This window comes from Nematostella vectensis, chromosome 10, assembly GCF_932526225.1.
Source record: "Nematostella vectensis chromosome 10, jaNemVect1.1, whole genome shotgun sequence".
Classification (NCBI taxonomy): Eukaryota; Metazoa; Cnidaria; class Anthozoa; order Actiniaria; family Edwardsiidae; genus Nematostella; species Nematostella vectensis.
In genome coordinates this window covers 4,605,213-4,629,375 of record NC_064043.1, presented here as the reverse complement: position 1 = coordinate 4,629,375, position 24,163 = coordinate 4,605,213, and the positions used below count along the sequence as shown (strand labels likewise).

The 24,163-nt window shown below is 39.3% G+C and overlaps 3 protein-coding genes and 2 long non-coding RNA genes across 10 annotated transcripts in view; 3 read left to right on the top strand and 2 right to left on the bottom strand.

Annotated features, from left to right (window-relative positions):
• Positions 1-586: 586 nt before the first annotated feature.
• Positions 587-9,432, bottom strand: LOC116617018. Its single transcript, XR_004295589.2, has 2 exons — positions 9,262-9,432; positions 587-923 (listed from the first exon to the last, which is right to left on the bottom strand). It is a non-coding gene; the product is annotated as an uncharacterized LOC116617018 (long non-coding RNA).
• Positions 923-24,163, top strand: part of LOC5510245 (protein Wnt-7b) — a 42,574-nt gene continuing 19,333 nt past the window's right edge. For 2 of the 5 annotated variants that reach the window (XM_048733394.1, XM_048733395.1), the window contains exons 1-2: positions 3,754-4,391; positions 14,632-14,697. In XM_048733394.1, coding sequence (XP_048589351.1) covers positions 4,294-4,391; positions 14,632-14,697 — 164 coding nt within the window. In that variant the 5' untranslated portion in view covers positions 3,754-4,293. Of the gene's footprint in view, positions 3,700-3,753; positions 4,392-13,211; positions 13,593-14,631; positions 14,698-24,163 lie in introns of those variants that run through there. The other 3 variants (XM_032379385.2, XM_048733393.1, XM_032379384.2) reach the window with 3 other exon arrangements.
• Positions 5,215-9,462, top strand: LOC125573076. The gene is made up of 2 exons (XR_007313947.1): positions 5,215-8,963; positions 9,331-9,462. It is a non-coding gene; the product is annotated as an uncharacterized LOC125573076 (long non-coding RNA).
• On the top strand, positions 19,366-21,078 carry LOC125556812 (testis-specific chromodomain protein Y 1-like). Of its 2 annotated transcripts, XM_048733396.1 has the most exons (3): positions 19,905-20,195; positions 20,437-20,522; positions 20,642-21,078. In XM_048733396.1, exons 1-3 carry the CDS (start codon positions 20,019-20,021, stop codon positions 21,054-21,056), a joined length of 678 nt encoding a protein of 225 aa, XP_048589353.1. In that variant the 5' UTR covers positions 19,905-20,018; the 3' UTR covers positions 21,057-21,078. The 2 variants fall into 2 exon arrangements, 1 of the variants encoding a protein (XP_048589353.1); XR_007313945.1 differs by lacking the exon at positions 20,437-20,522 and having other exon boundaries at positions 19,366-20,195; positions 20,642-20,885.
• LOC116615043 lies at positions 21,008-22,796 on the bottom strand. Its single transcript, XM_048733392.1, has one exon. The coding sequence runs from the start codon at positions 22,637-22,639 to the stop codon at positions 21,452-21,454; it is 1,188 nt and encodes a 395-aa protein (XP_048589349.1). The 5' UTR covers positions 22,640-22,796; the 3' UTR covers positions 21,008-21,451.

Genomic DNA, 24,163 nt, shown 5'->3' with positions numbered 1-24,163 from the left:
CCCCCCCACCCACGAGGCGGGTTACTCGGCCCGGCGTCCCCGGTAACCCGCCTCGGTAGGGTCCCCCACCTGACATGTGAACGCAAACACGAAAATAAGAGAGATTATAAGGAGAGGCGGGTTACCCCACTCACCTGGGGTCCCCAATCTCCATGTGAACAGGCCCTTAAACTCTTTAACACTAGATGAGGTTGACAGTAGGCGCCTCGAGGGGGGGGGGGCACTGTGCGAGGTAACCATGGCAACCAGGTCACCATCCCACACCCTACGAGAGCACCCGTCACGCTGTAAACAGTGGAATTTATTATACTTACCAAGGTCTTGGGATGGGTTGGGCGCGGAGATTTAAACGAGCATTAGCGTAGTACTCTAGCAAACCTGGAAATTGTCAAGCGCATCTGGCAATGGGGAACTCCGCCAAATGGTGCGCACGCAGGCTCAGGTCACACAGGCAACAAGTGTTTGAGTTTCACTCGGCCTTAACACGCCCCATCAACAGAAATAATGAGGGCATTTTTAAGCAAACAAGTTAATATTTTAATTCGTTTTTCGAGATGAATCAATAAAATAACATGTCAAAACTCTCAACATTTCAGTGTATTTTATTACGCGTTTTTTTATGTTTAAGGATTACACGATAACACTACCATGACTTTTCGTATGTTTATAGACATTATATTTTAGCTGGTTACACGCTGTTAACTTTTTTTTAACTTTGACGGAGTTGTCCGCTAGCAGTTGGACATGCACGTACTGTGAACCTGTACACATACTCGGCATTCCTCTGGACCTCTACAGAACCCGTCGCATATACTCTTATGGTCGGAACAACGCTGTTGGCAATTCAAAGCCCCATTGGCAGCCACTGGACCGGTCGCAGCAAGGCAGACAAGCGCTAATAACAGCACGAAGCGGGAGTTCATCTAAAGTGTAGTATAGTTATTAATCGATGATAATATTAATGATAAAATGGTAATGGTGAAAATAACAACGACAACAATAATAATGACAATAAGAATAAGAAAACAAAGAAAAACAATAATCAATAATTAATTCACATCAATTTCTCTTATGACGACAAGTTTTCGATAAGTTTATAGAAATGTCATAACCCCATTCCCCTGCTATTTTGAAACAGGAACTTGACCCAATTTTGAGTTCTTGTAGCCCCCTTATTAAAATTGTTATAAAAGCGATAAAATACCATAGTTATTCACATCGTCAATAAGTCAATCAAAGTGCAATAATAGATTATTTGATATCTGGCTGGGAGGTAACCATTTATATTTCTCAGCCATTTAGGTTACTCGATATCTCTCTCGCAAGAAATTAACTCGCTCGATTTTTTAGGTGATTTTTATTATCGAACTGTCGTAGCATTCTTAGGAATCAACCATTAGTATCTGACAGTTCGGTAATAAACAATTGGATGAGGTTTTAGTGTACCCGGAATAATCAGTGTCAAGACAAGTGGAATCAGGCGAGGGCGAAGGCCTTCAGTAAAACACACTTTCCCGAAAACAAAATTTATTGCCGATTTGCAAAGGCCGCCAATTCTAACAATAGTATCTTCGCGCCCAAGGCCCAAGATGCATTGCGCGCGTAGAATCACTAATCTGCTAGCTGATTATTATCAGCTAGTTGATTAGTGAAGACCCTCAGATTGCGTGATTCTCAAAACAGAGCGCGCGCTCTTAGCCAATCAGAATCAACAGAGTGGGTACAATGTATAATAATAATCATCATAATCAGCATCCCAAAAGATTGCGAATGAAAAATATTGCGTGACAGATCCTACTTGCGTGATATAAGTGTACATGACAGCTACGGCACAGGACTGACTCCTATGCTACATTTATGTGACACATTTAATTTGCGTGACAAAACAATCACGTGACGCACACTCGTGAAATCCTGAGAATGTTTGTTCACAGCACTAGGCGACCGATCCCACAGTCAACGCATCAAAAAGATCTAGATCCCTCTCTCGCACTGCGTTTTTACCGCGTTTTCCACGGTCTTTCAGATTCGGGCAGGGTTTCCGGGCTGGTTTGGCTCGGAGGTCTTTGCCCTTCGGGCTTGACGCGATAACAAGACCTGTAGTCTTTGCTTGCCTACAGCAATCAGGAGCGTATCTAATTTAACCGCGACAACAGATACACTCAAGTTATCTACAAAGAAGCTATAACGTCAGTAATGTCTCGACAAGGGAATAAGTAAGTTTCTTTCTACTCGAGCTATGATATTTAGATAATGCGTATCCAGTTAGGATATGGGATAAAACACCCTTTTTTTATGACCCTTTTTTCATAAGAACGTCCAGGCTGAGATCTCACCAAATTTTGAGAACACGCTGTCGTGAAGATATATGTAAATTCTTTGGGAATGACGCAACAGTGTAATTAGCGCGCTTCAGTTGGAAAAAAAGTTGTAAAAGACCAACACCCATCCAACATTGGTGCCGAACCCCTGGCAAAATTTCGAACGCAGAACGAAAACAGTACACTTCATTGCATTAAGAACATGCCGAGGCTCAGATATCAGAAAAATATATTTTTTTTTCTTTGTCCAGATGCGTTCTAAAATTCAGAATCAAATTGTGCTCATAATAACAACCATATATATTGTTGCTATTGATCATTTGTAAAATTATCTTCCTAATACTTCATTGGGTATTATATCTTTATATAAGTACACTAAAATTTAAGAACACCGTTAAGAACATCTTCAGCCTTTAAATGCTCCAAAAATAAGAACGGCCCAGCCTCAACTGAAAATTAGACGTTCTCATAAAAAAAAAAATAAAAAGAGTGTACTCTTTTTTACACAATTTACCTTTGGTTTCGATAGGTCTTCCATTTATTTTCATAAATAAATATGTGTTTTAATTTGGGTTAGAAAATTTATTGTTGATGTGTCGAATATTTCACATCGATTATTTCTAATTTGAGGAATGATTTGGACACACGAATCAATAGCGAAAAAGTAGAGAGTGCCTAAAAAAGTGCTAGGAACACATAGTTCAAATAGTTCATTTACTATTTATTCTACCAACACAAAAAAATAGATAAATAAGTTTAAAAATTTCAAAATAAATAAAAAAGTAAATAATGGATGAATGAATGAGTGAGTGAGTGAGTGAATGAATGAATAAATAAAACAAAGAATTATAACAATCCAAGTATTGATAAAGGGATGGAATTTTACGTTACATTAAAAATATCGCAAATTGAACATCATCTCTGTACACAACTAAGCGATAATAATATATGTATAACGAAAAATAATGATAAAGGAGGTATAAAGATAAAATAAAGCAAAAGCAACGCCAGGCTATTCAAAGAAACCTACATTAATAACTGAAATTGTAATGAACAGAATGGCATCTATCATCGCAGAGGCCAGTGGCATTTCCACCTTACGGCCGTAAAGGGAAGTCCGGCCCGAAAACGATCCCACTGCCGCGGGACACAGCTCACCCCGACTTCATGTGAATGATAGACGCTGTTAACGCCGCCTACATTAATTAATCCAAACTCGCCGTGGCTACAACAATGCTGTGCTCAGCTAGGCCGAGTTGCAAGGCCATAACGCAAGCATCTCCGCTTCGCACACCGGCGACAGAGACAGTGCTATCTACTTTAAGCTTCAGCTCATCTCAGGGACGCATTTCAGCGCTATTTGGACATGCGAAATGCGGTGAGTACTTGCGATATGCTTTCAACCTCGAGAATGACATTTTTATGTATGAATTGGGTGATCGTCCGGGAGGCCCATTGGAGAAAAGCCTGAAAATGCCTGAAACAAATGCGTGAGGTTTTGGAATGTTTTACCTAAATTGGGTTGTAATGAAGTCGCAGGCCGGGGTAGACAAACGCGATACAGGTAATTAAATGATCAATTTTGTACTCGTATTAAACCTTTAAAGACTTGAGCAGAGAACTATAGAAAGCTTAACGTTTAGGTTTTTCCATACCTATGTTTGTTATCAGTGTTCGTTACTCTGCCTTGAATTTTAATTAGTTTTTCTTTGATCTTTGTCACTGCCTCGGGACACGTTTGAATCATGAACAACGACATGAGTTTTTTTTTTACTGAATTTCTCACGACTATTCTCCAAATCTGTGAAATATTTCACATTTTAATAAAGGTGTTCGAGCTAATCAGATCTACATAATTAAACACAATTTTGTAGTTTAACGAGAACAGAAATTTCTATACGTGAAGAAAGATAGAACAAAAAGGGTAGACCGGGCCTCAGGCTAGCTAGCTCGGTTACGTTATGTGAGGGTAATGTCACTTTGTCAATCTCTCAGAAACCGCCAACCAACATGGTTAAGTCCCGGCTTGTCGGAGACCCTCCTACGTTTTACTGTCGTCCTGCTTCTCTGGTGAGTGAGTTTACTTAATCAGACTCTACGATGCTGCCGTCAGTGGCGTGTCATTGTAAGAGGTGCAAAGCTAGAAGTATCGGGCATTTGTATAGTCTAACCTAGTCTAACCAGGGTGTAACCTTAGATTCTTGAGCTGGAATATTAATCGTGAATGAACTTGGTGAACAATCGATTATAGATAGTTCACAGCAGCCGTCAGCCAGCAACCCCCACCCCTTTCCCACACAAACACACACGCTCGACCTGTCCGTCCGGATCAGAGAACAATTAGTGCCACTGAATCAAAATGTTGTCAGACGACTGACTTCTTTTTGAATGTTGAATGGATTGTTGATGAATGTAAAGTCTATCGGCAAATAATATAACAGTTAATACAGATTGTGCAATAACTCAATGCACAGATGCTAAAAGTGCAACCCTGAAAAAATGTGACGATAGTTTTAGAATTTTTACACACCTGACAGCGATTCTTGGCCACGCCATTGTCTAGCCTAAGAAGATACGCTAACGGAATAGCTAATAACGTGAACTGTGCTCTTCACATGCCCTTTTATCTTGAGCAATTATCTAAAGAATTTGTTTACAACGCGTGCGAGAATGAAAAAATCTATAAAGCAATAAATGTTGACGAAGACCCAATTTTTCAATTGAATTACTGCCAGACCTTGTATTGCATTCATAAATTATATCGCATTGCTGCATGTAATCATCTCATGTATCCTAAGTTGACATAACATTAAAGAAAATAATATAACGTCCATAACAATAACAAAAGATTCATGGCACTTTTATCATCAAGCTTACTTTAAATATGCCCCTCCCCCCCCCCCCCCCCCCCCCAAAAAAAAAAAAAGACTATCACGCTGCAATTTCAATTCCGTTCTTGTACTTCTTGGACACCGTTTGTAGATGAGCTGTAACGTTTTTAGCGCACAAAATGAAAAAAAAATAGAGCTATGTTATTTCAAAAACTAGATATGGTTGGGTAAAATTAACTACTTAAGAAATAGCAAATAGGTACTTGTTAGTAAACTGGGGTTAACATGGCCAATTTCCCGCAATTATCAACATCTTCTCGCCGCAAAACCCGAACTGTCAATAGCCCTAAATTATTGTTCGGCAAAATCAAAGAACAGAAAATAGAAAGTGAAATGAATCATTTGTAATCCAGCACAGCCCCGACAAATCAAACGCGCCGGCCTCTCTAGAAGCCGGTTGCAAATATATCAATGATCCCTCTTAGATGCCGCGTGTGCTCGTACGCGGGGCTAACATTGCCGACACACACAGAGTGTGGCATTGGATATAGTAATTTTTTTAGACTATCACACCAAAGATGGTTTGAAATGTCTAGTTCGAAAGACTATCAAATCGAGTTCCTTGGCCTTTATGAAAATAAGGATCCAAAGATGGTTAGGGATGTCTAGTTTCAAAAGAATCCAGAAATCCGTTCCCTGAGCATGATTGCACAAGGAGATAAATGTTTAAACATCTTTTCGTCTAAAAGGGCATGATCGCCTTATCTCATTCCTCATACATGGTGAGAAAAAACAAACAGTTAAAAACTGGTTGCCTTTTTGGGTGTGATGGTGTTTACTAACAAAAATGACTATATATTTTAAAGTTTTTTTTATCTTTTTGGTAAATCGCTTATGAATCGAATCCCGGACTGGAAATGGTGTGACCCCAACCAGCCACGGTCATAGAATGATTACATAACGTGATATTGGCCTTTAAAAGAGAGACCAAATACTACACGTGGCTTGATACACGTGATTTACGGTCTCACACACTCTACTAAATTAGCTTTCAAGTGGGATCATCTCGAGATCTATTCCAAGATGGAAAGCTCGAGATTACAGTTGACCTTTCAGAGAGCCTTGTCGACACAGTCTTGAAACAGCCATATCCACTTGTGAACACTGAGTATGCCAACGCAACTCAAGAGAGTTCGCGAACTTTCCAGGAACGACAGTGGATGACAAATAACACGGTCTGTAGGACGTTCGATCAAAACTAAAATTGGCTCTCGCACAGTCTACAGAACGTTCGATCAAGCTGAGCCCCTTACTTAACTCAAAGTAATAAGAACTTTTTAAAACTATGTTAGGATGAGGAACAGCAAAATCACTCGAGAAATTGATAAAGAGGACCCACTTGAACTCACCGAAAGATTTGCACAGCTAAGGTGAAATACCCCATCGAGTATGAGAACGCTCGATATCTCCTTAGACCACCAGATAGTAGCCCAATGTTCTCAGGTTTCTTGGAACAAAAGTAACAAACGAAAATGTGACGGAAGAGCGCCTCCCTTGCTTGCCTTCGGTACAGATATTCTGGAACAAATAGTCTAACCCTGCTCATATGTGGTAAAGGTATGAACACGTGAAATTCCCTAGCTCATGGTAAAGATATGTTCAGTGCGATAAGGAAGATAACATTAGGCTGTCAGCTTATTTTTGGTGAAGGTATTCCAGGTTTAAATAGTTGAGATGAAAGAAGTCTTCCTTTAGTTTATGTCTGGTTGTTATTTCAGGTGAGATGAATGTAGCCTTCTTTAGTTCATAAGCCATCTCAGGTAGTTATATGTGAAATGAAAGTAACCTTTCTTTAGTTCATAAGTTATTACAGGTATTTAAAAGTGAGATGGAGGTAGGATGAATATGTGAAATGGAGAAGGCTGCTCTAGCTTATTTGTGGTAAATATATGTTCAGTATGGTAAGAAAGATGAAAATACAAGGCCGTAGCAGGGGGCACTCGGGGTACGTGCCCCCCTTCCCAATATATATATATATATATATAAGAAAATGACAAGTAGGGGCGTGGCTGTGCCCCCACAGCTTTCTTGGTGTTTCTTCTGAAAATATTGATATAGTGATATAGCTCAAGCAGTCAATTTGGGAAAGAAGTCTTGAAGGTTCAAATAAAAAAAATTAGGTTGGACGTTCCCAGCAGGAAGAAGTATCCAGGTATGAATAATAGACTATGCAAGTGGGATTTCCTTGGAATAAGTTTGGTCACCCTGCTCTAATACAGGCTTTCCAGGAATGGGTAAGTGAGAAGGAAGTATTATGTCTTACTGAAATGTTATATTATGCCAAGGGAGAGGCGTCTTTTTATCCTTCGTGTCCCTTATCTCGAACACCCACGAGACTGCGAATTTTATCGGAACAACCTACCCCTCTTATCGTATACACTTGAAAGAAACAAGTGAGAAAACTTTAAAATAACCACCCATAATTAAATTCTAATACATTTTTGACGACATAGGATTAAGTGTCTCAGTTAAACTTCAAACTTCAACTATAAATTATATCAAAACAATATTTACAGTAGCACACTACCTGCAGATGGCTAAAGCTGGTCGAGGCAGGTAGGTGAAGGACAGTACTGATTATTATAGAGAAAAGGGGGAAAAACTAATATTAAAACAATACTGGATACAAAACATATGATTATAGAAAGAGGTACACTATTTAAAGAAGATCAAGAATAAAGTAATGAATAAATGAGCGAATAAATAAATTAAGATAAAGTTTACAGTTTACACATGTCATTAATAATCGTTTTTGTGTCAGCATAACTATCCTCTTTTTTGAAAATGTCAAATAATATTGAATTCATTTTTTCTTGAACAATCCTTTTGGAAGATAGATCGACTATTCCAAATTCGAGCTCCTATAGAGGAGAATGAATTTCTATGGTGGTTTAATCTAGACTGAGAGATAAAGTAGCATCCAGCAGTTACTCGCATGAATCATTCGATGGAAATGGATGCTTTACATTTACTCGCTTATCAGTCGATGGAAATGGATGCTTTACAGTTACTCGCTTGAATCAGTCGATGGAAATGGATGCTTTACAGTTACTCGCATGAATCAGTCGATGGAAATGGATGCTTTACATTTACTCGCATGAATCCGTCGATGGAAATGGATGCTTTACATTTACTCGCTTGAATCAGTCGATGGAAATGGATGCTTTACAGCTACTCGCTTGAATCAGTCGATGGAAATGATGCTTTACATTTACTCGCATGAATCAGTCGATGGAAATGGATGCTAAACAGTGTAAATCCACTGTTGATTGGAAATAGCTCGAAGTCAGTGATGTGTACTTGTCAATAAGAAAACAACAACATTTTATCGAGTATGGTAGCTGTCACAATCAATGTCCTCGCTTCGCCTGGAGTGATTTTTGAATGCTGTAACACTACCGGCCATTTATCTTATCAAAATACTACGACGTGTTAAAAAGCATCAATTTCAATTAGTTAGTTTGGCAAAGCTATTGTGATATTTTCGATATGGATAAATGAAGCACCAAACTTGAAAAACTGCCAATCATTACTTTAAAACAACTGTTTTTAAATGGTTACTTTACATTATTTCTTTACATAATTGATCTTATATTAAATAAGAACAAAAACAGGGGTGTCGACGACAAGGCTTTTTTTTCTTCGCTATACTTGTTGAGCGATAGGAAAGGGCGGTTTGACGTTACAGGGCGAGCGCTATACTACTTCCTAACATTTCTAGCCAAGTGCGGGATTTCGAAATTGTCTTCAGGTAAATTGAAGTACTCTGTGAGCTTGAACATGACTGTTCATGAAAATACAATACTAGGTCAATTTTTTTTTCATTCACAAATCATCTCAAATAAAATGTAAGCGCGAAGTTTCCTTTATATACGAAAATTCTTAGGGAAAAAAAGATGGCGGTAGTACTGTATTTTAACACTATGCTTCCAACTCGTTAATTGAATTAGGTACTGAAATTGATAATCGAAACATGATTTAAATGGAGACAAATCTTAAGATTAGAAACGAAACAGAATGCAAACTACATTAAAAAACAAAGTTCTTACGTTTGGTATGATAGAATCGTGAGAACCACTTTCCCTCCTTCGTGTTAAAAGGATTTCTTGGTTTTCTAGATGTGATCGGGACAGCGTCTATAAGAGCAGTGGTGCGCCTATGGAGATAAGTCAGCGAGCAAGCAGACTTACTGTGACACGAGCATTTTGTCAGTACTTCACTTGACGGAAATTAAAAACTCTTGACATACAGCTTTATTGGTGTGGTAATCGAAGAATGAGAAACCTCTGTTAGATCAAGGGTCTTTTATTGACAATTTCTCATTGCTTTGTCGGCTGAAGATTTGTTTGCTATGTTCGGATTCCCCGGTTTCTTTGTCAATTCTTTTAGTATTTTCTTTTTCCCTTGAAAAGTTTAATCTATACTGCCCGAAGAAAAACATCTTAACAGAACCCTCGGAGCTTTTAAATTTAGAGCCTTTTTTACAACCGCGGAGTCAAAATTAAAAAGAAAAAATCTTTTTTTTATTATTTACTTTCCACCCCACAAAGGTGCACTTGTATCCTAGCTCCTTTAACTTGTCATCGAGATATCTTGATATTTTCAAATGATTTTATGGGCCACTCTTTAAATCTCAAATAATAACGGGCCAATCTTCCGCTTAATTTTGAAAAAAAAACATGTAACCAGGATAAAGTATTTACTCTTAGTTCGTTGCTGTGTTTATTCTCATCGACTGAAAAGTGCTAATACGAGGTTTTTGCATCTGTCGCTGCCATACATAGTTTATTGTTTCCTTGTTTTCTCCTCGTTTTGTTTGTTCCTTAACGAATCGGAATGGCCTTGAGAGGTTAGGTAACCCACGCAGAAAGTTTCAATAAAATTTTAATTAGAGCGTACCAAGTCGGAAAAAAATGGGGGTTTCGCGGTTTCGAGTCCGATATTGAAAGAGAAATCGTATGACCACCCTTTGATATGGCATTTTTTTTTATAGAAACAGACACATTATTTGTATCTGAAAAATGGTCGTGGCTTTAGGAAAACGGTTGGAATATACCAGAGAGAGTCTATTTCATAAAGTTACCCTGAATACCAGATGCTCCAAGCATCACCATCAAAGAGCCGTGGACCGGCGAGTGCGTTTCACGGCCGGCTTTTAAAGTTTTCTATTGTTAAATTGTTTGAAAGCCAATTAAGCGTCCAAAAATACTGCATTGAATTTCCTTTCTTTCTGTACTGAATTACCTGAAAACTGCACTGCTCTCAGCCTATCATTATCGAGTAATTTTTTCCTTGTTTATTATAGATTAATGAAATTTTTTCAGGCTTTTTTCGTCTCCATGACTTATTAATATCATTTTCTAAATTTTATTCTGTGGACCTACCAGTTATAGCCCATTTCCACAATAAAAAAATATTGAAAAACCTGACGGATTTTAGGAAATTGACTTTAAAGGGAATTAGAAAATGGCACGTTCGTCAAATTAACACCAAGAATCTTCGAAAATAGGCTGGTAAATCTGGACGTGGATGCCCTTTTCAAAGAGTTAAAAGCTAAGATCTCGCATTCAATTCATTCCTATTTGTCAGGGAAGGCGAAGAACAACTCCAGGCACTAGCCATCCAGCTTCACCCTTCAAAATTTGTAGTTTTGGCATTGAGTGTGGGTGGGTGTTTTTCGACGTGTTCGCCGGGCGCAGATAAAAAAAATAAAAAAATAAAAGAAAGAAAGAAATCAATGTCTTATTGCTCGGCATGCTTGCATGCTCTCCAAAACCATTTGCTACCCCTAGTGCTTCTGCCGACAACAAAAGCTAAAGGATTCATACAAACAAGAAAAATGAATAGGCTTTGTCGTCATGAACATGAAGATTGTCTTCACCTCAGCAAAACTGATTAGATAAAGTTCCAGCCTAGTCCCAGGCGTTCTTACCGGGTTTCCTGTGCTCGGAGATAAACCGTGAGGTAGCCTGGGGGCTGGGACGAGCTCACCCACAGAACGGGGAGATGGTTTCTTGTGACGTCACAACTCTTACCATCCACAGGAAACCCAACCACAGGAAACCCGATAAGAACGCCTGGGACTAGGCTGATAAAGTTCGAAATTATGATATTTGACGACCAAGGCTCCCGGACCAATACGCTGTGCCGATCATTTTTTCTCTCTCCACGCGCAACACCGTGAAAGTTGAGTGAAAAAAACAAAAACAACTCATGCCCAAGCTAATGCTGGGGACATATGAAAACAAATACTTGGCTCTTTTTAATTCCTATAGCTCCTAAGGGAAACGATAAAATCTCAAGCATTACCACACAGGAAAACCGCAACATCTCCATCAGTACCACACAGGGAACCCATAACATCTCCATCAGTACCACACAGGGAACCCATAACATCTCCATCAGTACCACACAGGAAAACCACAACATCTCCATCAGTACCACACAGGGAACCCATAACATCTCCATCAGTACCACACAGGGAACCCATAACATCTCCATCAGTACCACACAGGAAAACCACAACATCTCCATCAGTACCACACAGGGAACCCATAACATCTCCATCAGTACCACACAGGGAACCCATAACATCTCCATCAGTACCACACAGGAAACCCATAATCATTACTTTATAAACGGGGACGCAAAATGCTATCACAGGAAATCTTATTTGAACCTTTTATATTGAAAAGGAAGAAATAAGAATGTTTATAATAGAGTCACTTGGCCACGTAATTTGGCGTCTTAGGCTGCCCTAAGGCGGTTTAGGTTAAAGACTGAGTAGTGACCTAGTCAAAACAGGAAGTCAGCGGTTACCCACGTTATTCTACGACGTCAGCATGGGAGCGCAAAGACTGGATTGAAATAGTTCAAACGGCGGTTTCTTTAAATTTGAATCGGTTATTTCAAACCGATTCAAATTCTAAAAAGTTGTAAGCTGAAACCTTTCCTTAAATGACAAAACAGTTCAAGATAATAAGTCCGGAATCTTTCAAATAAACACAGCACACGATTGTGTAGAGACTAGCACACACGCCGTAAGGCTTATGGTGAAAAAAGTAACTTATTTATTTTCAGTTCTAATTTAGTTCTAAAAATATGGTATATTGCATCTATATATGTAAACAGCGGCTAATTCTTAACATGGTCGAGACATCGGAATCCCCGGAATCCCCGGTTTCTTTGTCAATTATACCAGTTCCATTGTGGTGGACAGTGGCGAAATATCTACCGACAGCCGAAGGCTCTCATCAGCCACTATCTTAAAAGTATATAAAACGAGCTTTAGAGCAAATTTCTCTTCGGAAACACTTGCAAAATCGGCTGTTACACCCGCCATTTTGCTTGATTTCGGGGCGCAGGAAAATATACACCTCCTAGGATATATTCCTCCTATGTATATTGCATTTTATCCCGAGTTTCTCAACCAATCAAATCGCTTGTTTTTGCGAGGTTCCCGAGTTTTATATACTCACAAACATTATATGAGATTTTGGGGGCTTTAAGAACAAATGGAGTTAAGGTTCGACAGCTACATTCAATTTATGTTCTTATTTTTGTCACGAAAGGGCTCTCCGAGAGGTAACAATAACATAAGACTTAAAAAGGAAGGGAATAGAAAAGAAATAGACCAAAATAAATATCTTCTTTTTTAAAAAAGTGTCCCGACATAAAATTACTACCAACCGACAGACCTGAGCTGTGGAATTTGACAAAGAAAGCGATAGAATCAGTAGCAATGTGCTGTAACATAGATGATATGAGAATGTGGGATGATAGCGATTTGACATTACGGTCGCGTCACAGTATAGTGTCGGTCACACCTTCCGATATATCACGAATGTCTGTATTGCTATCCGTTAACACTAGCCGAGCTCGTTCCAACAAGGGTCGTATTTTCCTATGTATATCTCCTATACCTGTAATATATTATTCCTTGTTGCTGATGATGTAATTAAAGAAGATTAGATGTGTGATATGCCATTTTTGTTTTCTATTTTGGTGTAACAAAGTATAGAACGAGTTTTTTTTTGTGGAACGAAAGCGCTCTAATAATTAGGCGATTAGCTGATTAGAGACGTCACAATCATCCCAAAGCAACAGGCGAGATGTTCGTGCTAAAACTATCTGGGCCCGAAACGGTTATATGGGCATATTACAAATATTATAAAGACCTACATCCGTCGTAGCGCGTCTATCCAATGCAAGGGCGAACCGGTGAAAGGGCGGAACTCCGGTGATAAAAAGGCAAGAATAGACCAAGTACAAAGTCATAGACGGAAGTCACACACATGATACATTCCGCACTAGTAGTTAGAGCGAACAAAAAGGATGCGACAGTAGTAAAAGATAAAATAACCTTCTTTGTTCGATTGGGGTAAGAACAACTTACGATTAGAAAATAAAGTGCTCGTCTGGCATTAATCGGATCCCTTCAGCCTTCCCCCCAACCCTTCCCTCTGAAAATTGCCATCAGCCGAAAACCCCCCTCACCCCCAGCCATCCACAAAATCTCCTTCGTAGATGGTGAGGGGTAGGGATCTAGATGGGGTATAAATTCACACTATAAGAACTCCGCAAAGAAGTAAGAAAATCCTATAATCTTACTTAGAGAACCAAACGGAGCATGCGTAAAAAGATAAATCCACAGCAGGAAATATATAGATTTTGATATCGAATTCAAGTGTGTGTGTGTACATCGGCGTTTGCTCCCGTATAGAAAAAGTCAAAAATGCGTATTCCTTACGTGATTCGCCTTGCCTGCTTTTCCAAAATATGGATTGTAACCATTTTAATAGTTCCGAAGATCAGAAGGTTTTTTCCCGAAATAAAGTACATTTCTGGAGAGGAAACAAAAGGGTTTTATCTCTTAAGGTAACTCTCCATGCCGGCAAAGGGCAAGCTGAGGTTCAACGTCTTAGCCCCCGCAACAGAGTAGAAAAAAAGATCAATCATAGTTTGCGTGATGTTCACTAATCATTTGATTACAAGGAAAATGCACCAGACAGACAACAAAAAGGACATTAGTTTAAGGCTTCTAAGGACACCGTTCAAATGCATTTTTGTAAACCAATTACAGTGTGTTTTAGTTCGTTTGTTTGCGGAGCCCCGCTGTAAATCTACTGATATGCAATCATACGCGGGACGGGAATTCCATGCGGGAGATCTACTGTAAAAGGCAGCAAAACTCCAACAATTGACCCTTTTCCGCAAATAACGCAAATAACGCTTAGCTAAACTAGATAGACCGATAAAGCAGAAGAAATTAATTTTGAAGAACTCATAAACAACCGGTTCCTAAGTCAAATAGGTTCCAGGTTATCAATAAATACCCTCAGTGCAAATACTTGCGCAAATAGGAGAATGTTAGAGTTAGAAATGTTTTTTTTATTATCGGGCTTGTGTCTTTTTTGCAGTTCTGCTACCTGTCAAGATTCCATGCAGGGCGGAAACAAGTCAAGAGCGCCCGCTCCAACAGAAAGGTACGACGATTACGCGTCTAGCAAGGGCGAAAAGGGATGTGATGTTTGGACACAAATGAAGTTTTTTCTTATCGTCTAGGTTGTGTTTCCTAGGGCTATAACTCTCTAAATAGTGCATTATTATGTTTCCTTGTACGGCTATTCTTTTAAAAAAGCCAATCTTTAAAGAGCGCGTTAAATTACTAATCATATCTCCTAGCATAACATAATACCAGTATGGCTTTAAATGCCCATAGTTATGCAGTATTTTTTGGCGTGGCAACAAACCTAACAAAATACCGCATAAAAATAGAACCCTAAAAATCTACTTCGACAACTGAGGCATTGTTTTTCTCGATGTTTTCGTAGTCTCTGTAGCATTTTGTAAGCAAGTCTCTGCGCACACGTTTTGCACTCGCCCGAGGTTTTTTTTTGCAGACACAACACGTATAACATGCTCTGTCATCTTTATTTTTGTATCACTACCAAACTCGTTTCTCATATTATGCAATAATTTATCCTATTATCTAATTGACGATATTTGGAATCAATGGAATCAAAGAGATGAAAACATGCTCAGTGATTTTTTTCCTTTGACATGATTGTAAGAATAAAAAACAAACACTGAGCCTCCTGAAAAGGCATTTAGCTATTATAATTATGGCGAGAAAATGTTCAGCGTTTCATCAGATTTCATAGATTTCATCAGAAAAATTTTAAAGTTTAAAGCTGATGTGCGGATTTGTTAGCTCTAGGAGCTATTAATTTTACGGCCCAGACCTCATAATAATTTTAAACAGCAATAAATTAAAAACAATCAAAATTGTTATCGTTTTCATAAATACTTCTCACCCTTTTCTACGCCTGCAAGAAATCAAGTCGAGATGGCTGGCGTTACACGTGTAAACGAATTCGAGACAGCGGAAACCGCTGACCACATGCACTTGACGTAAGTTCCTCTAGGAACTTTCTCAGATTAGTCATTCACGATAGAAGCGATCAGTTTCTTCCTACTTTCGGTCTAGTGATCATCCTGAGATACTACTGTCCACGTGAGGAGAGGTGTGTAAAGACTCCCAGCAGAAGCCTCTTTGAAATTTTAAGAATTATACCTCTGGGCCAGCTAGGTTAGGGTTAGGAGGGGAAGTTTTGAAAAAGTAAAAAAAATTCTTTAAATGACACTTTTAAATGCAGTTCAAAATATTACAGTAAAATATATTTTAACAACAAAAGAAACATTATAACTACAATAGAGGGCTCGTTACTAATTCCCCATGGCCAACACTCAGAGACTGTGATCCCATGCTCTGTGGCACACAGACACTGAGATCCATTGAGACACTGCGATCTATGCTCTGACACTGTGATCCATACTCTGAGACACTGTGATCTATACTCTAAAACACTGTGATCAGTTCTCTGAGGCACTGTGATTCATACTCTGAGACACTGTGATCCATACTCTGAGGCACTGTGATCCATACTCTGAGACACAGTGATCAGTTATCTGAGGCACTGTGATCCATACTCTGAGACACTGTGATCCATACTCTGAGATACTGTGATCCATACTCTGAGATACTGCGATCCATACTCTGAGACACTGTGATCAGTTATTTAAGACACTGTGATCAGTTCTCTGAGGTACTGTGATCAGATTTCTGAGACACTGTGATCTATGCTCTGAGATAATGTGATCCATACTCTGAGGCACTGTGATCCATACTCTGAGACACTGTGATCAGTTATCTGAGGCACAGTGATCCATACTCTGAGACACTGTGATCCATACTCTGAGATACTGTGATCCATACTCTGAGATACTGCGATCCATACTCTGAGACACTGTGATCAGTTATCTGAGACACTGTGATCAGTTCTCTGAGGCACTGTGATCAGATTTCTGAGACACTGTGATCTATGCTCTGAGATACTGTGATCCATACTCTGAGGCACTGTGATCCATACTCTGAGACACTGTGATCAGTTATCTGAGGCACAGTGATCCATACTCTGAGACACTGTGATCCATACTCTGAGATACTGTGATCCATACTCTGAGATACTGTGATCCATACTCTGAGACACTGTGATCAGTTATCTGAGGCACTGTGATCCATACTCTGAGACACTGTGATCCATACTCTGAGATACTGTGATCCATACTCTGAGATACTGTGACCCATATTCTGAGATACTTGTGATCCATACTCTGAGACACTGTGATCCATACTCTGAGATACTGCGATCCATACTCTGAGATACTGTGATCCATACTCTGAGGCACTGTGATCCATACTCTGAGACACTGTGATCCATACTCTGAGATACTGTGATCCATACTCTAAGATACTGTGATCCATACTCTGACAATGTTATCCATACTCTGAGACACTGTGATCCATACTCTGAGGCACTGTGATCCATACTCTGAGACACTGTGATCAGTTATCTGAGGCACAGTGATCCATACTCTGAGACACTGTGATCCATACTTTGAGATACTGTGATCCATACTCTGAGATACTGTGATCCATACTCTTAGACACTGTGATCCATACTCTGAGACACTGTGATCAGTTATCTGAGGCACAGTGATCCATACTCTGAGACACTGTGATCCATACTTTGAGATACTGTGATCCATACTCTGAGACACTGTGATCCATACTCTGAGATACTGTGATCCATACTCTGAGACACTGTGATCAGTTCTCTGAGGCACTGTGATCCATACTCTAATATACTGTGATCCATACTCTGAGATACTGTGATCCATACTATGAGACACTGTGATCTTTGCTCTGACACTGTGATCCATACTCTGAGACACTGTGATCCATACTCTGAGACACTGTAATGCATACTCTGAGACACTGCGATCCATTGAGACACTGTGATCCATACTCTGAGACACTGTGATCCATACTCTGACACTGTGATCTATACTCTAAGATAATGTGATCCATACTCTGACAATGTTATCCATACTCTGAGACACTGTGATCCATACTCTAAGATACTGTGATCCATACTCTGACAATGTGATCCATACTCTGAGACACTGTGATCTATGCTATGACACAGTGAACCATACTCTGAGACACTGTAATCCATACTCTGACACTGTGATCCAAACTCTGAGATACTGTGATCTATGCTCTGACACTGTGATCCATACTCTGGGAGACTGTGATCAGTTCTCTGAGATACTGTGATTCATACTATGAGGCACTGTGATCTATGCTCTGAGACACTATGATCAGTTTTCTGAGGCACTGTGATCCATACTCTGAGACACTGTGACCCATACTCTGAGATACTGTGATCCATACTCTGAGACACTGTGATCTATACTCTGAGACACTGTGATCCATACTCTGACACTGTGATGCCATACTCTGACACTGTGATCCATACTCTGACACTGTGATCCATACTCTGAGACACTGTAACCCATACTCTGAGATACTGAGATACTGTGATCCATACTCTGAGACACTGTGATCTATACTCTGAGACACTGTGATCCATACTCTGACACTGTGATGCCATACTCTGACACTATGATCCATACTCTGACACTGTGATCCATACTCTGAGACACTGTGATCCATACTCTGAGACATTGTGATCAGTTATCTGAGGCAGTGTGATCCATACTCTGAGACACTGTGATTCACACTCTGAGATACTGTGATCCATACTCTGAGACACTGTGATCTTCGCTCTGACACTGTGATCCATACTCTGAGACACTGTGATCCATACTCCGAGACAATGTGATCCACACTCTGAGACACTGTGATGCATACTCTGAGACACTGCGATCCATTGAGACACTGTGATCGATACTCTGACACTGTGATCCATACTCTGAGACACTGTGATCAATACTCTGACACTGTGATCTATACTCTAAGATACTGTGATCCATACTCTGACAATGTGATCCATACTGTGAGACACTGTGATCCATACTCTGACACTGTGATCCATACTCTGAGACACTGTGATCCATACTCTGAGACACTGTGATGCATACTCTAAGACACTATGATCCATACTCTAAGATACTGTGATCCATACTCTGAGACATTGTGATCCATACTCTGAGACACTGTGATCAGTCCTCTGAGGCACAGTGATCCATACTCTGAGACAATGTTATCCATACTCTGACACTGTGATCTATACTCTGAGACACTGTGATCCACACTCTGAGACACTGCGATCTATGCGACACTGTTATCCATACTCTGAGACACTGTGATCCATACTCTAAGACACTGTGATTCATACTCTGAGACACTGTGATCCATACTCTAAGATACCGTGATCCATACTCTGAGACATTGTGATCCATACTCTGAAACACTGTGATTCATACTCTAAGACACTGTGATCCATACTCTGCAACACTGTGATCCATTGAGACACTGTAATCTATATTCTGACACTGTGATCTATACTCTGAGACACTGTGATCCACACTCTGAGACACTGCGATCTATGCTCTGACACTGTGATCCATACTCTGAGACACTGTGATCTATACTCTGAGACACTGTGATCCATACTCTGAGACACTGTGATCCATACTCTGAGACACTGTGATCCATACTCTGACACTGTGATCTATACTCTGAGACACTGTCATCAATACTCTGACACTGTGATCCATACTCTGAGACACTGTGATCAGTTCTCTGAGGCACTGTGATTCATACTCTGAGGCACTGTGATCTATGCTCTGAGACACTGTGATCAGTTTTCTGAGGCACTGTGATCTATACTCTGAGACACTGTGATCCATACTCTGAGACACTGTGATCCATACTCTGAGATACTGTGATCCATACTCTGAGACACTGTGATCCATACTCTGAGACACTGTGATCAGTTATCTGAGACACTGTGATCTATGCTCTGACACTGTGATCCATACTATGAGACACTGTGAACCATACTCTGAGATACTGTGGTCCATACTCTAACACTGTGATTCATACTCTGAGACACTGTGATCAGTTATCTGAGGCAGTGTGATCCATACTCTGAGACACTGTGATCCATACTCTAAGATACTGTGATCCATACTCTGAGACACTGTGATCTTTGCTCTGACACTGTGATCCATACTCTGAGACACTGTGATCCATACTCTGAGACACTGTGATCTATACTCTGAGACACTGTGATCCATACTCTGAGACACTGTGATCCATACTCTGAGACCATTAGTAGAAATCCTATACAGTCAGCGGTTATCAGCGCGGGCGCTCATTTTATTTTTTAATTGAACTGCGCATGTGCAGTTCAGATGTGATTTATTATTCAAAATGGCGGAAGAGAAGCGACTTCGCGAGGGAGACGGCTTTTATCGTCAACTTAACGAGGCAAATTCGGGTGAACTGTTGTGGGGAGGCATTCAAAAAAGAAAAAAGACACGGAGGAATGGGGATCCAACATTTTATCCCGTTGAAAGAGTTGTTTCACGGCAAATAAACAATGGAAAGGTAAGTTACCGGAAAATTTACCTTGCTTATATTATAATAGTTCAGGTTCCACGCTCAACAATGTATTCCGAACCTTCAATTTACTTGATTACCTGACTACGATTATTTTCTGATAGTTAAACGTTTTGGTTTAGCCCACTTAGATGTTGTAAATAGGCTGTAAAGAGTACTGAGATAGGTCTAGTGCACATGAACTTGTTATTCAAGTATGACCAAAGAACATTAAATTGTCCTATTGTAGACACAATATCTCTTAAAGTGGACAGGATACAGTGCCTATGAGAGTTCTTGGGTGGACGAAGATAATCTGAGTGCTGATCTTGTTAGGCATGTATTTTACAAAATTGCATCAGAAAGGACTCCCCTTTCTTTGGTGTCAGCGAAGCCTTTCGAGTTAGAAAAACGAGCAAGTCTTAAATCTTTTTTTTGTTTTGTTTCCACCTTAGGAATTTTGACAGCCCACAAGTGGAGACTTCACGCCTTCAAGGCAATTTAGATCGGCTGAGAGAGGCGATGGAGGCAAAGCTTAAGAGAAGAACTAGGGTGCCTGTTTCAATAGAATTTCATCATGATTGTTTTCGATATTGTTTTAGTGGCAAGGGTATAAAATCAAGGGATGGGAAACATATTTTGCTTAGCAGCAATGATTTTAGGGTTTGTAATTTTCCAAGGGAGTGGGACGTATATCTAGATAAGAATGGGGATGGGGTTAAAATTTCGTATCCTGTCAAAATGAAAACCTTTTTAAGCAAATCTATTAAGTGCTATAAAGTAGTTGGTAATTCTGTTGTAGAAGATAAACAAAGAATGTATACTGAGAAAATTACATTTGATTTTATTAGAGAACCTTTTACAATTTAAATATATACATGTAGAATAATAATGATAATATGTATATTTATATAGTGCCATATCACAATTACCTTCTGGCACTTTTAAAAGTATGATATTCTATTTACATATATAATTTACATTCTAGATATTGACTACTTTAATGACATACAGTAGATGACTATTCTCTTGGAGAATTTAGGAAAATCTCTACTAATTCAGCTTTACTTTTTTTGCTTAAGCCTTTTAAACCTCTGGCTTTTAAGTGTTCCCTCAACTGTTTGACAGTCATTGATTTGGGGTCTACTTGTTCAGGCTGGTCTACTGAGCGTTCCCCAACGGAAGTGTCTGCTGAAGTTGAGGGTTCCATGTCAGGGGTCTCAGTATTAGTTTTTCTCCTTTTTTGTCTGGTAGTTTTTATTTCTTCATTCCAGTAAGTACTTTTTTTTTTCATATTTTCTCTTCTCTCTCTCCTTGTGTTTGAGTTCCCATTGTCTAAATTCTTGTTTAAGAATGTCCCCCACAGAATCCCATTTATTAGATTTCCTGTGGAGGACAGATCTAGCTACATCGTTATTTTTTTCAACCCCTTGTCCAGTAAATATTTTAATACATTTGTATTTTTCAACAAAAAAGGGAACATGGGCAAAAAGAATGTGCATGTAAGGAGTAACACGAGCCCTCTCGTAACCTTCTGCCACATTTCTGCATGAGCAAAACAAATCAATCCATTCCTTAACTTGGTCAGCAATTATTTCTGGCAAAATGTTAAGCTCCATGTTAGTAATTTGTATGTAAATATTATTAAAATCTCTCCACAGTTGAGTTACCTTATCCCTGCTGTCAAGGGTTAGCAAATCATGCAGTTTATCAGGCAATTGACTGAGAAGTGTTTTTTTGTTTGATCCTGTTAAACTTGTGAAATCATATTTACCACTTGATGACTTATCAGCATTTAGCTGTTCCCAAACATCGAAAGAAATGCCCAAAGACCGTATGGTGGAAACTAGCTTTTTGAGATGGCTACCTTTTCCCTCCCCTCTTTTTTTGTCAAAGTCATCCTTTTTATCTCTGTCAATTGCCTGATAGACAAGATTTTTAGTTAGTACATCTGTTACTCGCAGCATCAAGTGTAATTCGTCAACAATCACATGATCAAGCTCAATATTAAGTAAAGGCTCTGCTCCACAACAGTAATTATCTGTTGATTTCTTACATAGCTCTTTAATTTCCTTGAGAGATCTTGACATTGGAGATTTATTAAAGGAATGAAAATCATTATCAGTTTTCCAGCGATCATCCTTATGAATTTTACACCAAGCACATGCATAGTTAGCAGTTGCACCTTTAAGACCAAGCATTAGTAACACAAATTTATAATCACCACCAAGAAAAAACTCCAAGTTAATTGTTTTATCATTGACTGTTAGTTTACCAGAAGCAATGAAGTTGTTAATCTCCTCAAAAGTGACACTAAAGGCTTCCTTTAAGGTGGTGTATGATTCGGGAGCATTAACAGCTGCAATGTTTCTGTTACCTTTAGCAGACATTACGTTAGCTCCTGTTTGTAAAATAGAGAAAGTTAGAAAAATAAAATTGGAATTTCTTGTCATCCTAGCTCCATCTCCATTAATTTTTACCTTAAGTGTCTCATTAGCATAATCAAAATCAGGATTATTGTCAAGAAAGTCAGCTGCATGAATGGTTAGAAGCTCAGCAAATGAACATTTTGAGCCAAGGTAATTATTAGGGAGGTCTTCAATGTGACAGAGATCAGTCAGAGATCGTAGAGATCAGTTATCTCTACGTAGAGATCAGTTATCTCTACACTGTTTGATTAGATAAGATTTTGGCAGACCATTTGAAATCATTGAGAGCTCATGGTAAAAATTATCCCCAACACAATATTTGTCTAAGAGGAATAAAACCTCCTGTACTTGCCCCTTTTCATCATCACTAAGTCTATCATACTGATTGGTTCCTTGGCCATCTTCAGATTCAGTTGATGTTGAAGCAGCACCAGCACTCAGTTGATGGACCTGCCCAGATTCAGTTTCAGTGACACTTACCGAAGTTACTTCAATACCAAAGGCTTTGGCAAACCATAGGGCAAGATTTGCTCTGCTAAGAAATTCTTTTAGAGTCCTCTGCTTGTTTTTAGCTTCATGCAGTGACTTCCCTTGGTATTGAAGATTCTGAGACCTCTCAAGCTGATCAATATAACTGGCAAGCTCTTTGTTTGTTTTTGAGAGGTCTTGTATAATGTTGTCCTTCCTCTTGGACTCCATGAGCACACTCTGCATTTCCTTGTAAAGTTCTGAGGATCTTGCTTCCAGATTATGGCATCTAGCTTTCCAGTTGACAATTTCATCCTGGAGTTTTTTTACAGGTTCTGTTTGGCCTTGAAAGACATGGAACTTCTTTGAAAGTCCATCTAATTTCATTCTTGCCATGCCTCTAGATGCCCTGTACTTCTGTACAATTATTGCACAGTTTTTTCGTAAACTGTCATTTATTTCTCTTCTAACATTGTCGTCAGAGGAAAAACAGAAGCAACATTCAGGCAGAGAATGTTCTAAAAGTGCCACAAATGGGTATTTGAGGAGTAATTTGCTTTTTTCTTCCTCACTTCCGGTAGAATTTTCAACTTGGCGAAAAAAACTTTGTACACGCTCGTGCCAGATTTTAAACAGAGGATAGGGTATATCCAAGGCGAAAATAACCTTTCTAGCAGAGGATTTTGCAGCGTATGATAAGCTTGGCTCGCTTATTTTGATATTTTGTAGCTCTTGAGCTTGAATTTTACCGAAAAGGTCCGACATTGCGTAAGTAATCTAGATATCCTTTCTAGGTTTGGAATACTTAATAACCTGAAAATAGAACAAAGGCTAGGTCACAAAGCATTAAACAGTTTGCATTGTGGGAACAAGATGGCCGAACATAAACAGCCTTTGCTTCTACCGAAAATATGGCTTGATTCTTGCCGAAATGGACCTCGGAGTGTTATTGTTCTTCTCTATATGGACTCAACAAATATTGAACATTTTCAGACTCATTTGCGAACAAGATTTCAATCAAGTATGGAGGAATTATTTTGACTTTTAGCGAGAACTATATCTTCGTGTTCGAACTCGACG